The sequence below is a fragment of the Trachemys scripta genome, chromosome 18 (genome assembly GCF_013100865.1).
Source record: "Trachemys scripta elegans isolate TJP31775 chromosome 18, CAS_Tse_1.0, whole genome shotgun sequence".
Taxonomy (NCBI): Eukaryota; Metazoa; Chordata; order Testudines; family Emydidae; genus Trachemys; species Trachemys scripta.
In genome coordinates, this window is record NC_048315.1 from 12,578,462 (window position 1) to 12,596,515 (window position 18,054).

The window sequence follows — 18,054 nt, forward strand, 5'->3', positions numbered from 1 at the left end:
AAAACTATGTTGAGGACATGAAACAACCACATGATCCATTTATCAGAATGGAACGGAGGCCCTGATATTTATCCAGATAAGCGACAGATTCTGCACAGAAAAGATACCTTACAAGTGCTCAGATACTACAGTGACAGAGTGGTATAAATACTTTTAGGGTGTGTCTACACTTTAATGCTGCAGCTGCACTGTTATAGCACTTCAGTTTAGACACTACTACCTACACCGATGGCGTAGGTAATCCACCTCCCCAAGAGGCAGTAGCTAGGTCAATAGAAGAATTCTTCTATCGCTGTCTACACAGGGGTTAGGTTAGTATGTTTCTCAGCTATGTTTCTCAGGGGGTGTGGATTCTTCATGCCCTGAGAGATGTAGCTATACAGATATAAGTTCCTAGTGTAGACCAGCCTTTGGACTAGGCAGAGATAGAGAAATAGGCAGATAGGAGGAGAGATCTGCACGGACATAACTGAATAGAGATAGGGTGTTTGATTAAGGGCTTGTCTACACAGGGACATCCAGGAAAATTAATCTGAGTTAGCTAAAAGTGTGAATATGAAGTGGATTAGTTAAACCAAATTAAAACCCTGCGAGAACTTCTTTATTCAAAATAGCAATGGCCTTAATTCAGTTTGGAAGTGAACTAAAAGATAAGGTGGCCTTAATTCAGTTTAATTCTGAATTACAGCACCCACAAAGAGATTTAATGAAGTTTAACTAATCCACTTTAAAGTCACACCTTTAATTATCTGGATTAATTTTCTTGGATGTGCCTGGGTATATAAGCCCTAAGAGAGGTTCTAAGGTCTCTGAAAAAAATCCATTGTTATGCAGATGTTTGGAGTCATTCTACATCTATACAGCATTCATTAAATATATATGAGGGTTAACAGATCAGTGTTTTGTTTTGTTTTTTTCCAAATTTAGAACTTGCAAAATGTGATGGTATACGCCAAGAAAAAGTCAAGTCAATAAAGTTATTTAAAGCAGTTACGGAGTATACTCCCCTGACATCCTCCTGCACAATTCTTCTCAGTTTCTGTCAAAAAATGAACACGTATTAGGCAGTAACAATATCTAAATCACGGTAAAATATTTTGTTTAGAACAAGTCCAGCCAATAGCAATATTAACTCTCACAAATTAAATCACAAGACACAGAAAGTACGCTCATAATGAAAGCACAATGGCTCTTATGTCTGGGGTTTTCTTTAAACTGGATTTAAAGTTTTCAATATCTGGTAGAGCATGTGGTAATTAAGGGCTTTAATTAAGATATAAATGATACAAGAACAAGATTTTCTTCCTCCTGTCCATTTCTTTTTAATATAGCAAACCAGAATAAGTTGCCATATAATCCACTGGCACAAATGTTAGTGCCAGACTATTAGCACGAGATAAACATGATCAGAAAGAACAAAGTCCCCATTGTAGCTTCTCTTGGGAAATTTCTAAAATGTGATCCTATCACAGCGAAGCCCAAAGATATGCTTTTAATCACTGCAGCTGAGATTCCCATTTCTGTCAACAATGCTGAAAAGTGAGACCAGAGCAATGTCCCATTTATACAAAGCCATGAGAATTGGGCAAGCACCACTGAACGACCCAGAAAAACCAGTCATTAAATAAAGCGTTTCTCCTAACAAGAATCTTGGGCTCATAAATTTCAGATTTTGGATCTCAAGGGGGCTGTTTAGTAGAAAGTTCAGTCTGTGGCTTAAGGATCCCTTCCCCGCCAAAGAAACCAAAGTTGAGGAGCCAGCTGATAAGTGAAGGACTCATTCAAGTCTTCACTCAACTTAGGGCTTGTCTACACGACAACATTTGTCAACTTTATCTAATTCGACCTGGAGTGTCCGAATTAATTAAATCGATTGTGCGTGGCCACACCATGCTCACTGTCTCAATGGAATGCGTCCTCACTAGCAGTGCCTGCATCGATGCACAAAGCTGTGCATTATGGGTAGCTACGCCAAAGTGCAACTTGCCGCAGTGTGTTTTGGGAAGTTTGTGCAATGCCTCATGGGAGCAAAACGTTGCAAGGGAGAATGGGAACATTGCGTCGGCATCCCATGATGCGCCGTCCTCCCTCCCTCATATCAACGGCAAACCACCCAGTGGTTTTCGTGCCTTAAAACTGCCGCACGTACACTGTAACCCCAGAAGCATGGAGTCTGCTCAGTTGTGCACTCTTGCTGTGAGCATCTCAAACACCTCACGCCTTCTCCTGCAGTATTTCCAGAGCTGAAGTAGAGTTCGCCACACGGAACATAGCAATGTCCTGCAAGCAGCCCTGCTGCAAGCCATTGGGGGAAAAAACAAACAAACAATTCACAGTTGCTGCTGGCAGTCACAGAGCAGCTGCACTCTGTTGAGAGCCGTTTCTGGTCCCGTGAAACAAGCACTGACTGGTGGGACTGCATCGTTTTGCAGATATGGGATGATGAGCAGTGGCTGCAGAACTTTCGAATGCGGAAGCCACCTTCCAGGAACTTTGTGCAGAGCTTTCCCCTTCCCTGCAGTTCAGCAACACAAAAATGAGAGCTGCTCTGACAGTGGAGAAGCGAGTGGTGATCGCTATTTGGAAGCTTGCAATGCCAGACAATTACCGTCAGTGGGGAATCAATTTGGAGTCGGTAAAATCAACCGTGGGAGCTGCTGTGCTCCAAGTGTGCAGGGCCATTAAATCGACTTCTGCTACAAAAGGTAGTGAGTCTGGGAAATGTGCAGGACATAGTGGACGGTTTTGCGGCAATGGGGTTCCCTAACTGCAGTAGGGCGACAGATGGCACGCATATCCCCATCTTGGCACCAGACCACCCTGCCAAAAAGAGTACATAAATCGATGTTGAGCTGCCTATAGTTATCCTGGGGGGCCCAGCCTACCCCTTGCTTCCATGGCTCATGAAGCCATATACCGGCCATCTGGACAGCAATAAGAAACGGTTCAGCTATAGGCTCAGCCAGTGCAGAATGGTGGTTGAATGTGCCTTTGGTCATTTGAAAGGGCGCTGGAGAAGTTTACTAACAAGGTTGGACCTTAGTGAAGAGAACTTCCCCATGGTTATAGCTGCCTGCTGTGTGCTCCATACCTGTGGGAAAAAGAAGGGGGGGGGGGATTTTCCGCAGGGGTGGGCAGTTGAGGCAGATCACATGGCAGCCATTTTTGAGCAGCCAGACACTGGGGCAATAAGAAGAGCACAGCAAGGGGCGCTGCGTATCCACGAGGCTTTGAAAAGCTGTTTCAATAATGAGTCACAGTAACGTGAGCTGCTTGTCTGCATTGTGCTTTCCCAAACCTTCACTTGGCTTGTATCACTGTCCCTGTAAAGCCAACCCCCCACCCAAGCCCACTGTTTCTACTCAGTAAAGAACACTTGTTTCTGGAATCCATTTATGAACATTATTTAACAACCATAAGTAAAGAGGGAAAACAGACAAAAAAAATTAGCCTTGGGGAAAAGGGGTTGTAAAGTTGGAACAGGAGAAACATTTCTAGCTGTGTAACATAACACCGCATTCTAGACCATCAAAGGTCTGTGAATGGATACCTTCTGTTCCTTGTACCCTCCTCCCGAGATAATTGAAAGGGATAATGGACTTTTCTCCCAAGCCTCAGGAAACGCTTTGGGGAGCGTGATTCTGTGCAAGGCGATGCTGGCTGGCTGTCCACCAGGGTCTGCAGAGGGACTCTACCCTCCTGCTTCTGTTCCTGCAGTTCAGCCAGATGCCTCAACATGCCTGCTTGGTCACAATCCGAAGCATCTCATCCTGCGCCGCACACTCTTGCTCAGTGGAAGCTTTCCTGCTCTCCCTGTCCATGTCTAACTTCTCAGACAGTGAAATCCTCCAGCCTCTCAGCTCTGTGTCAGCTGTCCCAGAGGCGTTCATTATCTCAGTGAACATGTCCTCCCGTGTTCTCTTTTGCCTTCTTCTAATCAGCGAAAGTCTGCTTTCAAGTGTTGATGACGTGCCAAAGGACACATTTTCAGCTGGGGGTCAGTCATGGGAAAAGAGAAAGGAGCCATTGTACATGCATAAAATGTTTCCATGGCAAGGCCATTTTCATTAAAAAAAACAAAACAAATAAAACCACCCTTATTACACTAGGTGCAAGCCATAACAATCAGAATCTGTAACCATTCACTGCACCGTTTTGCTGTTCCAGCCATGGTGAATAGCTCCTCCTCTCCCCCCCAGTCATGGGTGACTGCACTTTTAATGAAATTTATGGCAGGCTCATGTCGGGAGCAGAGGTAGCTAGTCAGAGAATGGCCCTTCCCCATAGTACCACGGAAAGCTGTTTACAAACAGGGCAGGGCGGGGGGTTGGCGTTTTCACTCTCAAATTGCAGAATCTCACATGTGGGGCCCCAGTCCCCTAACAGCCACTTAAACTACTTGCCAACCCATGCCGAACACAGTAAAGGCACCTTAGCAGCCACGTGGTTTGGCGATCCGGAATGTGGGGTGGGGGAGGAGGGCTACATGCTCTTTTTTTTCTTGTAAGAGCACTTTTAGTGAGAACTTCCCCCATTTCCCCTAGGCGACCCTATGTGATATCAGTCTCCTGAGGATAACAGAGATGGAAAGGAAGTAGATGCTGTAAGCGTCTGGGTATAGACCCGGTCCTTATGCTGCTATGCTGTGTACCACAATGATGCTAGCAGAATTAATTCAGGAGTTGCATGGGAAAGTGTCCTATCATGGTGGAAGAAATAAGACTGCGCTGCCCAGAAACCTTCTGCAAAGGATTGCAGAGTACCTCCATGAAAGTTTTCTAGGGATATCCATGGAGGATTCCCGGACTATCCCAGTCCACATAAAAAGTAGTTTCCGGGAGCCACCCTCTGCATAGCTGGAGCGTCCTCTTGTAAGCAAAAAACCACAGCACCTCATTTTTTTTTCCACAGTAAACATGCAATACCACCGAATGTGTGCACCTGTAACTGTATACTCACCAGAGATGCCTTCCCCGGCATCACGGTTGGCCACTGTGATATCCTGTGACCTACAGGGCTCCAAGGTTAAAAATATTTTCTGGCTCTCGGGGAGAATGGATCCCATTCTCCTCCTCTTCCTCATCCACCATATCGTCCTCCTTGTTGTCTCTAGACTCACACACCTGTGAGGTGTCCACGTTGTTTGTGGCGGTACTGGTAGGGTCACCCTGGAGAATCACATACAGCTCGTTGTAGAACCGGCATGTGTGGGGCTCAGCACCAGAACGACTGTTTACCTCCCTTGCCTTCTGGTACTCTTGGCGAAGTTCTTTTATTTTCACATGGCAGTGCTGTGTGCCCCTCGTATAGCCCTTCTCCCCCATTCCACGAGCGATCTTTGCATAGATGTCAGCGTTTCTTCTGCTGGATCGGAGATCTGCCTGCACAGACTTCTCACACAGCGACGAGATCCACCACTTCCCATGCAGACCAGGCTGGAGAGCATTTAGGGCATGTAGTCTCCATGATCAGCTGTGCTCAAGTTAGCATGCTCCCAATGCTGATCAAACAGGAAATGGGAAATCAAAAATTCCCAGGATTTTAGCAGGGGAGGGACTGTTTCCTGTGTACCTGGCTGCAGTGCAGCAGAGTTGAGAATGATCTCAAGAGCAGTCACAGATGAGCATTGTGGGACACCACCTGGAGGCCAATTAAGTCGAATTACACAAGGCTGCATCTGCACTACCTTGCAGTCAACCCATGAAAATCAAATTAAGTGCTATGCCTCTCGCAGAGGTGGATTACAGAAGTCAACATTGAGACGACTTGGTCGGCGTAAAGGACCCAGTAGTGTATGCACATACATTAACAGGTCGACTTAAGGTGGCTTCCTTTGACCTACCTCTGTAGTGCAGACCAAGCCTTAGTGAAACTACCTTGGTTAGTTTCATTTGCCATTTCTAGATTGTTTTAGTTTTAGATTCTCATGCACTAGCAGGGTGTTGCTGTTTTTCCTCAGACTGAAGGGGAATCCTAACCTTTAAAAAAAGATTCAAAGACATGTTTTTATCATCTTCCTTTCCCAGTCTCCTTTCCAAAACCTAAATTCTAATCCTAAACCTGAGCACTTGACAAGGTTCCTTTACAAAGATACACAAAGTCATGAGCTCCCAAGTACAGCCTTATAAAGAAGATTTACTGTAATCTCCTAACTTAAACAGTATGGGTGAGGGCTAATCAATTTTTTTGTTCAGAACATGCTATTCAAAGATTCTTACTGAAATTCTTGATAAACATGTTAAATGCAAGTTGCCTTCCCAAAGATCTTTTTGGTAAACAAATTAGATTAATCAACCCAATGAAATGTAACACGAGGGCCTACAATTTACATTAATATTTCCAAGATTAAATTTTGAGGCCAACCCAAGTGACTTTCTTGAAATAGTGGAGATTATTTGAGATACTCCATATTATAGTAAGGTTTCCAGGATTTAAATATATTCCTACAGTTTGGATAAAGTTATGTATTTCAGCTTTCAAGAGAGACATTTACAAATTTCAGTATTTCAACTATCACTTTCAGGGAAGGAAGATGACCCTGGGATAGCCTCTTTCAATCTAAAAGAAAATGTGCTACAAAGACACATTAGCTGGTAATTGGAGAAATCTTTAAAGATTAATTACAAAGTCAACAATTACACTTCTTATTGCTACAAGCAGGGAGGACAACAGGGATATTCATCATGTAACTTAATTTTTTTTTCAGGGCTTAGCTTATAACCTCTCACCATCCAGCTTCCATTTCAGAATAATGTGGAATTATCATTGGCTCTGGAAGAGTTACGTTTACAGTAATTCATGTGTTGAGTGTCCATCTTATCCTTGCTAGTTGGAGCATACCAGTAGGGTTCTCCCATTTTCCAAAAGCCTTTCCAAATGACCATTTTGTATACAGCTTCTGTTTTGTAGGTGTAGTAAATATTTAGAATTTCTAATGCTGAGAACAGGCTTTTTGTGAATTGTAATTTGTCCTAAATGTATTAAAGAATGTAGCCTGAATTTGTTAGATGTTCTTTTGGTCATAAAAATGGAAATAACTGAATTATTATAATACAGATTTGCAATGCAGATTCTCAATAAAGCTAAGTTTTGAAAAACTGAAATAATCACAACCAACATTAACATTAGGACATTCTTCCCTTATTTATTTAAATTACCAGGTATTTCTGAGTTGCATTGTCAATATCTTTGTACTGGAGTGGCATTTGGCTTTATAGAGTGATCAATCTAGCAGAAGTGACTAAAACCATTACACCAGCTGGTAAAATTGAAGCCACAGATGTTCTCAAATGGTGCTGCTACCACCACCAGCAGCCATGACTTTGCTCGAAAGTGAGTGAAAGTTGCACTGTCCACTTTTCAGACCCTGCCGTTACAGAAAAGGCACCAAGCAGGTGGGCACCTTTCAGAAGGTGTCAAGTTAAGATACCTGAGCCAACAATCTTGTTTCAGGCTAGTTTTTCAAGACATTATCATGTAACAGGTTCTCATTTGCTGAACAGCTAAGCATTAGCCAACATTTCAGCAGGTCATTTCCAGTGCATCTCAGCAGTAATGCATTTCCAGAGACATATTGCAAAAGGTAATATTAAAAGCAATTGTTGTCTAGAAAAAACTTTTTATGCACTTTCTGAAAAGAATAACTCACCACCAAGTAATCTTGAATTCATAGATGGGGCGCTTGCAGTAATAATGGTTTATCAGATGTTTATCACACACACCAATGCACTGATGATCCACAGTAATTCCCTTGTCTGACAGGTCTGTCACAATACAGTGCAGAAGATCGTATACATCAGCTACAGCCTCCCAGGGGCCAAAAGATACATCTACTTCACAGTGATGTTCAAACAGTTTTGTCTCGCTTTCACTTCTTTCAAAACGTAGAGAGTTGAAAAGTGGACACTCATATGGGGTGATGGGCATTTCTTCCTTGAAAACACAGATCTTCAACTTTGCAAATCTTGCTTTTCTCTGCATGGCTCTAAGCTTAGCTATTTCAATTATCCGCTCCAAGTGTTCTAAACAACAACAAAAGTAATAAACAGTGAATGTCATGTGAGGAACAGAACACAATGTTTTCATGTGGAATCTGATTACTTCATCAAAGTGGCATGAATTAATTATTCTTAAAACAATGCCAGAGGCAACAAAAGATATACTCAAGGGTTGCTTGCAGTTAGATACAGCCTACAATAATGAAATTAGCCATATTCATATTGAGAGTTTATATATGCCTTAAATTCCAGTTAAAAACAACCTTATGATTGCAAGGTTTATGATGACTGCTTGAGCAGTATGCCCGAAGTTCAAGTTGTGAAATAACCAAAGGATCACAAGACTGAGAAAAAGACCAAACAATCTGAGTTAAGTTAGGTGTGAAGTCACATGTATGGCATTATTCTCTTCAATTCAAGACCAGCCTTATACTGGCTTATTTTTAATATAAACCGTGTTCAGATAAGATCTCTTGGGTAATGCTATTATGTGCTACAAGGAACAATGCAAAACAAAGTAGTTTTGCTATTGTCTCAAAAAAATTGATCGTGTTGCCTGTAAGCTCTTTGAGGCAGGGGCCTGTTTAGTGTATGTCCAAAATGTATCTAGCCCATTTAGGCACAATACACCTAATAATAAATAGCTGTTGAAGCATTTCCTAAAGACCTTGAACACACAACCTCTTACCCAAGGAAAGAGATGCAGGCCCTCAAGAGAACCACCAAAGCAGACTCAAAGAAACAGTTTTGTTCAAGAATCTCTTCTCGCACTTTATGGGCTTGATCCTGCTCTCATTCAAGTCTAAGAAAAAATACTCATCACCTTGAATGATGCAGGTGGAAATGCTGTGTGGAGGCTTCAAAGATGTGAAGAGCTAGGATGTTAGAGCGTAACTACCCAAAAGCAAAGCCAAAAATTGAAGCTTGGAAATGGAAATTAGGGGCCGAATACGTTTGAGGATCTGGGTCAAAATTACTCCAGTGAATAGGAAATAGCATCAGAGCCGCAGGACTTTCTTCCTGTTCATGAAAACCCCCTTTGCGTATTTACCTCAGAACACTTAAACACTATTAGAAAGTAAACTCAGTCTTTTGAGCATTATTTATACTACACATACCAAGCTACAATATACATCGTCACTATTCTTTAATTTACCTTTGTAATATGGCATTAAGCCCAGGAAAGCTTGTCTAACTTTTTCTCCCTTAAGAGGCTGGACTTCCTCTAGATTGTCCAGCAATGGTCCTATGGAATAATATTGAGCTTCCTTGTAAACTGACCTCACTCGTTCTCTCGATGGCAGGTCACCAGATCGCAGAAAGTTAAGAACATCTCTAAACAGAAGGGAGGGGGGAATATTATTCAATAACAAGTCTTAAAATTTTTTTGGGTAAAAAAAAGAACATAATTGTTAATCTGACATGAAATGAAGACACCATTTTACTCAGTCCAGCAATTTTCAAATTCAGAAGGTAAGAAGCAGCTCTCATTCTTATATGAACTGTGAACTCTATTTTCAAATGCACATTTTGAGTGGCATTTTTGAGCCTCCAGCTGGAAAATGTGATGTCTGTGAAGCTAGCAGTGTGGGGACCCCAGTTTAAAAACACAGCAAACAAAACATTCAGGATGCTTTAATCTCTTAAACTGAAACAGGACACAGATTATAGTCTCCCATTGACAACACAGTGATTATAATTGTATTCATTAAGTACCCGATTTTGCTGAAGAACTATGTGGGCAGATCCTTCGGCCCACTGAAAACCTCACTAACATCAAAGAGCTCCAGGTGGGCGAGTAGTGTCTGGCTGTGGAGTTGTCTTTAAAGGATCAGGGCCTTCTGCAATTATTCTGACAACAGAATGAGTGTTTCATTTGAATGTGTTTAACAATAGTTTAGATCAGAATGCTCTGAAGATGGAAAAAACACTTTACAAACATTAACTAATTCATCCTATTAGCGAACATATGACGTGAAACAAAGGACACACCTGCTGCTTGGCCCTTCTTTACAATATTGTAGGAAATATATAAAGTGCTGATTTGGTTCGATAGCGTATATCACAATTAACTCAGTTTCGAATAAGAGAGTTGCCCGCAGTAAGAAGCTCACAAATGCCAACACTTGTTTTCAAATAAACAAATCAGCTTAATCATACTAGGAAATTCTGTCTTGATATATTTTGGACTTTGTGGTGGATTAAGGAACAGCACTGATTGGCTTTGAAGAGAATTAGGTCCTCAACTGGAGAGATGAAGAACATCCCTCCGGGAAAAAGTATTTTGGAAATGAGGTTAGAATGTCCAACATATATTTCTACAAGCAAAGATCTGATTCTGAAAACACTTACTATCTGGAGTAGCGATTACTGCCAACAAGGGGAACTAAACATCAGCAGAATCATGCTCAAAATAAATAAATAATAAAAAGCAAGCTAATATCTTGTTTGAGACCTTTAGAAGGATAACAGCGCTCTGAATATAACATTGCCAGGCATCAGCAATTTAAAATAAGTTCTTCGACCCCTGCATTTTCCCCCACCTATAATATGTAAACAAGTCTTTTTAAAACAATAAAAGATTATTATGCTTTGCTTTCTCACTGGTCCAGGGAGTAGATGATCCACGTGCAAAACAAAGATTAATCCTACTACATTTTGCAGAATGTATTTGTTGGAACGTGAAAATCCCCAAAAGGCATAGCTTTTACGCTAATCTTCAGCTTTCTGAAGTGCATTATGATTAGAGCTGGGCCAGATTTCCAACAACAAATTCTCTTTCAGAGAAAGTCTGGCCATTTTGGATGTGGATAAATATCTGCAGGCTTGAAACAATGCTGCACATTTCATCAGTATGTAGTGTTAATCTGTTCACCTGAAATTCAGATATGTGAAATTCAGGAAAATAAAAATGCAGACAACAGAAAAGAGGAAAAATAAAAAAAGGTAAAAATTTGCAATTTTATCCAAAACGACGAGATTCGGCCCCTCTAAGTATTATAGTATAATTAACAGGGTAGAATATTTTATACTGAAGTCAAGCTTGTAAATGTCAAACACAATACTAGTTGTCGTTCTTAACAGCAGGTTATACTCTAAACTTGGACGAATCTCTACAAATATTCCATTAAACATTTGAAAATTGTGACAACCAAAAGAGGATGTTATCAATTATCTTAGGAACATCACTGCCATGCCCTTTTTAGGTTAAAAACTACAAGATAATACCAACAAAAATCACACACACACACACAAAAAAAGGCCACAATCATATTGTTACAAGAAATGGTGTCAAATACTCAACTTTTAATGTATGAGCAACTTGGCTCCCTGGATGGAGCTATTTTGTGCGTTTGTATGTACACACACACACACGCTTACTTTTTCTGAGGACCAAACATTGTTTAGGGTTTTTTTTTGGTAAAGTGAGTTACAATCATTAGTTATGAAATAATAGGGGTTTTGGCACTGCAATGTACCAAGAAGTTTGACAGTTTTCTGGAAGAAGTTTTAAAAACTGTAGTTGTATGTTAATCATACTAGTCTTTGATAAAAGATGCAATTCAAATGGGATTGAATTAGAAGACTGCAAACGAATTCTTGCCTTTCTTAAAATTAAAGTTTCCTATTACAGTAACAGTTTCAAAATTAGAGTAGTAAGGATAATGCACATACCCAAAGTAAGTTCCATCTCTGTCAATAAAATATCTGCCTTGAGCATCTGTTGGAATGTAGTGTCTTCCACTAAACATAGCAGCCAACATGGTATCTTCATAGCGTCTTAGTGTTGACAGCCTGGTAGCGAAATACATGCCTCCTACATTAAGCGGAACAACTTCTGGGAACTGGAAAAGCAATCATATCACTATTTAAAAATTATTCTGTGGTGCTTCACAAACATGTATATGACAAGATCCCTTGACCCACACAGAGGAGAATCTCTATGAAACACAGGATAAGATTACAGCTCGAAGATGGCACAAAGACACGGTCTGCGAGGAGATCAAAGTCTGAAGGTTTCATAAAGAGCGGAGGAATAGGGAGAGGGCGATCTCCTGGCACAAAGGAAGGAGGAGACTTTTCCAAGCATAAAGCCGCTGCATGAAAGGCAGTAACCCAGGAGTGAAACTAGGGAATGAAGGAAGCAGTTCAGAGAAAGAAATGAGCAGGTAACAACTTTTGGCAGATATTATTATTATTAATGGAGATATCCCATCTCCTAGAACTGGAAGGGACCTTGAAAGGTCATCGAGTCCAGCCCCCTGCCTTCACTAGCAGGACCAAGTACTGATTTTGCCCCAGATCCCCAAGTGGCCCCCTCAAGGATTGAACTCACAACCCTGGGTTTAGCAGGCCAATGCTCAAACCACTGAGCTATCCGTCCCCCCTTGACTCCATATAGGTCAAGGAAGAGTTGTGCTGAGTTTAGAGGGTAAGAATTACTGATATTTATAATAGGGCAGCAAGCACTTCTTTTTCTAGTGTAGAAGACAGCAGATAAATCCTAACGTGGATGAGGGGAGGGGATGGGTTTCGAGGGTAATACGCCCGGCTATCAGGCAAAAAAGGAGTTCAGTTTCATTCACCAAGCTAGTTGGCAATGGAAACTAAACCAGAAACTCTTAAGACTTCAGCATGAGGAACAATGGATTCCCGGATACTGTACAACGCAGGCTCAAATGTAAGCACCTCATCAGCTCAGATGAGAACAGTCTTACACCCCCCCTTACCTGCTGAGGCAGCAGAGGCAGCGAGTGCCCTGCCTGAGTTGCAGTAGGAGTGGCAGGGTCTTGGAAATCATCCTCTGCATCTGAACTCGACATGGCATCGTCCAGATTTCCACTGGCTTTGTTCTGCCCTGTGACTACCACCATCCCTCTGGCTCTTGTAACCAGGTCTGCTGGGCAGACAGCCGTAGCAATGCTAAATGAGACAAGACCCAAAATTATCTGGATACTTTCCCTACCAGCTGCAGACAATCACAGGGCTGACAGAGAGACATAATTGTCCTGCTTTTTACAAATAATTTATGACACTGTTGTTATTGGGAAGTGAATCATTATAAGGATGATTATTATTGTGCTGTGAGTCAAGCTCACAGATGCACATGTATCTGGAGGAATGCAGTCTGTCCAGCAGTGCCAGGAAATCTCGTCAGACCCAGAGCAGGAGACCCCGGTCACTGGCTGAATAAAATGCTGATTTTCATTCGCTGCCCAATTCAGTGTCTGATTGGCTTAGTTCGTTTCAGCAGCAGAGCTGTCATTTCCCAACTGAATTCCAATTAGCTATTGGTTCACCTGCCGCTAAATTGCAATTGGCTGTTTGCAGAGTTGTGTTCTGAAAGCTGTTCTCTTATTGGTTGGACTGCGCTGTAGTAATCCTGTTATTGTTTACAATAATGTTGCAAGATGATTAAATGACTTGACACCTTTCAAAGCAGTTTTGGCTCTGCTGTGTGTTAGTGCAGTAGCTTCAGATGCTTACAGCAGGGCTTTCTGCACATTGTGCCTCACCTGAAGGCTTCTGGTGTAGTTCTACCAAGTCACGTTAAATGTTAACCCAAAAAAACGAGCTAAAAACATGTTGATTAAGTTTTTCTGTGAATTGAGTCTCACACCGTTGTGGATTTAGACCAATGCAGCATGATGTGAATAATAAAGGCCTATCTTATGTAACAGAAAAGCGAGGCTGACTAGGTGGAAATACTGTGCTCTCTTCTGTGCAGCATGGGGGGAATTTGTAAGGGAGGGAGCAGGGAAGTCAGAAGGCACCATTGAATCCTCCTCTTCTGCCACCATTCTCTACACTTTGTTTTCTCACTGAGTCTTTTGCTCCTATAAAAAGACTTGTGTACATAGTGCAAGTGGAAAAACACCACAGCTCAAACAACTTCTTTTAGATTTCTAGCAGTGCATTAAACATACGCCTACGTTATCCTAATATTTGTGATGGTCTCACTTAAGTTTGTAGCTGGTTTTACATTGTTATTACTCGGGCCGGATACTGGTATTTTGTCATGAATGGGACTGCTCAAAGAAGCAAGCTTCACTCCAAGATTAGGACCTTTGTTTACAGGTCTTATCTTTCTCTCACGTTGGCATTCTAGCCTCATTTCCAACAAATTCACAGGGTGTCCCTCCAGCCTGGGGACTGAATTCCCTTCAAAGCCCATCACCACTGCTCCTCAGTCTGTCAGAAAGTAAAGTACAGAAACTCAGCAGGTTTTAGTATAACCAACCTGTGAACTGTATTATTAAACAGTTTTTATTTCCATTTCAGAGGAAGACAGGCTACCAGTAGCCTCTCCCACAACAATTCAGCTCTTTGGAATAAGCTACCATCTGCTTCCACCCCACATTCCTACCCTTTCTGGTTGGGGGAGTACGAGTTCCTGGAGTCTTTTCTCCATTCTCGGATCCCGTCTGCAATAGTCCTTCAGCACCTAGCACTTCAAGTGTCTCTTGTTTTTAAGCTTCTACATTAACAGTAATCTGCTTCCTTGTCCAATGTCACTTATTTATCAAAGCCAACCTGCTCATAGGTAACAGATACCAGCACGGAGTTATTTAAAAAAATAAACTGTAATAATAAATATGACCAAATCATTTATCTGAAGGGGAGTGAGAGAATGGACTTTACCCTCTCTCGCCTGACCAAAAACAACCCTAATTTTGAACTAGCAATCTCTGATGGTCTCCACATATGTCTACAGTAGCCTTTAAAAAAAACCTGCCATCATTAGCACCACCAGCGTCAGATACGCCAGCGCTCTCAACTTAGCTATGTACTACAATACCTATATGGCCCCCATTATCAAAGAATCTGAGCACTTCACAATCTTTACTGTGTGTATCCTCATGACACCCCTGTGAGGTAGGGCAGTGCTATTGTCCCGATTTTACAGAGAGGGAACTGAGGCTCAGAGAGGCTAAGTGACTTGCCCAGCATCACAGAGGGAGTCTGTGGCAGAACAGATAATTGAAGTTAGGTTTCCCAAGTTAGCACCTGTCACGGGCAATGCTCTGGAACTGCTCCATATGAAGCCAGTCAGGACTCTGGGGGAGCCTCCTCTCTCTGAGCATACTGTCTCCAGGGCAAGAAGCTTACACAGCTTCGACCTTCCTGGGTCTGATGTCGGAGCATTCAGCATCCCCTTCTCAACACTGTGCGCTTCCCACAGCGAGTCCACACAGGCAGGGGTCCTGGGGAAGCCAGTGGGCTCTGCACCCCAACTCTGCAGTCAGACATGACTCTCAGCCAGCCAGTAAAACAGAAGGTTTATTAGATGACAGGAACACAGTCCAAAACAAAGCTTGTAGGTACAGGAAACAGGACCCCTAAGTCAGGTCCATCTTGGGGGCAGGGAGGCCAGGCCCCGGGTCTGGGCTTCCCTCTCTTTCCCCAGCCAGCTCCAAACTGAAACCCCCTCCAGCCCTTCCTCTGGCCTTTGTCTCTTTCCCAGGCCAGGAGGCCACCTGATCTCTTTGTTCTCCAACACCTTCAGTTGGCACCTTTGCAGGGGCGGGGCCCAGGCCATCAGTTGCCAGGAGAGAGGGTGTCAGCCATTCTCTGTGCAGACAGCATAACACTGGCCCTGCAACAATCACACACCCTTATCCCACCACCTACATACTTGATACTTAAGACATGCATAGGGGAAACTGAGGCACCCACAAAGTATTCAGAGAAAACATTAAGAACATTCCCACTTTGTCACAGCATCCTAACCGTTGAAACATTATTTCTGTATGAGCGTTTTAACCACCATCTAATGGTTACTTAGTAGACTATGTGAAGTGAGTTTGGTGGTCTGACTCCTGATCCCAGTGGGATCCCAACAGACACTATAGTGATGGACACAGCATAAGAATCCACAGAGAATAGAATTTAAACATTAAAAAAAAAAAAAAAATCACCAAAACTAGCAACCTTGTTGGCAGCCTCAGCCTTGTTGTAGTCGTGCTGGTCCGAGGATATTAGAGAGACAAGGTGGGTGAGGGAATATCTTTTACTGGGCGAATTAGTGTCAGTGAATGAAACAAGCTTTTGAGCTTACGCAAAGCTCTTCTTCAGGTCTGGGAAAGGTATTCAGAGCGTCCCAGCTAAATACAAGGGTGGAACAAATAATGCGTTAACATGCTGCAAGAGACTATTCAAGGTACAGTGGGCATTTAACATTGACGACTAATTATTTAATGGACTTAGATACTGAACTACCTTCCAGAGGTGAGTCTATACATCCAGCTCAGGTTTGAGGGATGCTGAGGGTAGAAAAACTCCCCTTGCTGCCGCCCATGCTGTATCTGTCCTGCAGCTGGAGAACCGCAGTCTCCATGGGCTGTCAGTCCAATACCTTTCACTCGCACCAGCTTCCATTAATCCCCAATCCCCTAAAAAAGGTATTTTTAAAAAGACTGAACAAAAATGAAAGCATGGCTTATAATAGCAACAGCCACTTCAGTGTCTTTCCGACAGAAACTGCAATAGATGCAAACAATCAAAATAAGTGTTTCATGAAGCAAGCAACTTTTCTTCTGAAAAGGAAACAATTTAATTTTTCTGCTAGCTGATGTACTGAAAGGACCCCCCCCCCCAACCAGCCCCAAAATAAAAATATTAAATTATTCATGATGGGAAATCAGACCTACCGGAAGACTGTATTTTCCATTAATAAACCTCTCAACTTTTAGCTTTGGAATAGCACTTGGTGCTAAAGATTTGTTTACTTGAATGCTCCAGCTATATTAACTACGAAGAATTCCCTTTTCTACTACTCCAAAAGCAACAGGCACAGAATACTTTGCATGTGCACACCACTGGGGATATTAACCACTCTCCCAATTCACTTTTAGCATGAAAGGAGGGGTAAAATACCTTAAAAAGTCACTTAGCTACTATATTTTCATATTCCACTGTTTGTAGCCTCTTCTCTTGAAAATAGAATATTTTCCCTCATCAGAGTTCCCTAAGCACTGCTTGATACTTACCACCAGTATTTTATCTGATGTTGAAATTAACAAGGTCATTTCTTGCCTAAAAAGACTACACATATTTTAACATGTTTATAGGAAAAACTGTCAGTATTTCTTTTCCATAAGCAGGAAATATACAGTACTGAAGATAGATTACAATCACTCTGCATATTACAAAAAGATACACAACTTATTTTAAAAAGTATAGCAGAAAGGTTTTTAACAAGTGTCTTATGTTAGTGGAATTTGTTTTACATCAAAAGGGACAACGGGAACAGAGTTAACTCCACACTCACCACAAGTGCCAGGGAAAGTTTCATCCGTTGGAGCCACGAAATGGGCAAGATGATTTAGTAGAAGATCTCAGAACAAACCAAATGTAGCATCCTCAATGAAAGTTCTGTGAAAGCTAAAGCAATGGAGCAGATGCCCTTTTTGTAATGAAGATTGCTAAAAGCAGCCCTATACCCTACATCAATATTGAACATTCAGATGATTTTGCCTAATGGAGCGTATCAGTTTTAAACATAGATCAGATTTGGGACCCTAAAACATTGTGTTTGCTCTCTGCAGCTCAAACACTGCAAGTGTAAAAGAAGAAATCATGGTAGAGGCTCCATTGGGAGATTTGGGATTTGTAACATTCAGGAGCTGGAATTACTGTGATTTATATCCTGTGCCTACTGAGAGTCTTGCAACAAAAGATGGCAAAGTAATAAGAGGAACCCTTTCCTTGGAGAACAGCTCCCTCAGAGGACTTGTAATCGGGCACTATCCTCAGCCTCTAGTCTTTTATCCAGAGCCAATTTATTCTTATTGGTTTTCATGTCTTTGGCAAATTGGTCTTCAAAGTCTCTCTTATCCCTTCCAATTTCCATTTTACATTTTACCTGCGATAGTCTATGCTCCTTCCTATTGGCTTTCCATTATCTGAAGGGTAACTGTTGGGCTTGAGTAACCTCTTGAACCTTAGAGCTCGAATGGCTAAGTGGCATCTTTGCCTTCCAGCTTCCTTTTTTGTTTAGGGCTAGGCATTCCTTTTGGAACTCTGCAAAGATATCGTAGCCTCCATGCTAGGGCCT

General features: G+C 42.0%; 1 protein-coding gene across 1 annotated transcript in view; it reads right to left on the reverse strand.

Annotated features, from left to right (window-relative positions):
* RABGEF1 (RAB guanine nucleotide exchange factor 1) overlaps positions 1–18,054 on the reverse strand; it is a 72,946-nt gene that overhangs the window by 47,021 nt on the left and 7,871 nt on the right. Inside the window, exons 3-8 of the mRNA XM_034752881.1 lie at positions 12,728–12,920; positions 11,673–11,842; positions 9,154–9,332; positions 7,649–8,021; positions 4,960–5,168; positions 3,737–3,991 (exon numbers count right to left, since the gene is read on the reverse strand). Of these exons, the coding sequence (XP_034608772.1) occupies positions 3,737–3,991; positions 4,960–5,168; positions 7,649–8,021; positions 9,154–9,332; positions 11,673–11,842; positions 12,728–12,871 (1,330 nt within the window). The 5' untranslated portion in view covers positions 12,872–12,920. The remainder of the gene's footprint in view (positions 1–3,736; positions 3,992–4,959; positions 5,169–7,648; positions 8,022–9,153; positions 9,333–11,672; positions 11,843–12,727; positions 12,921–18,054) is intronic.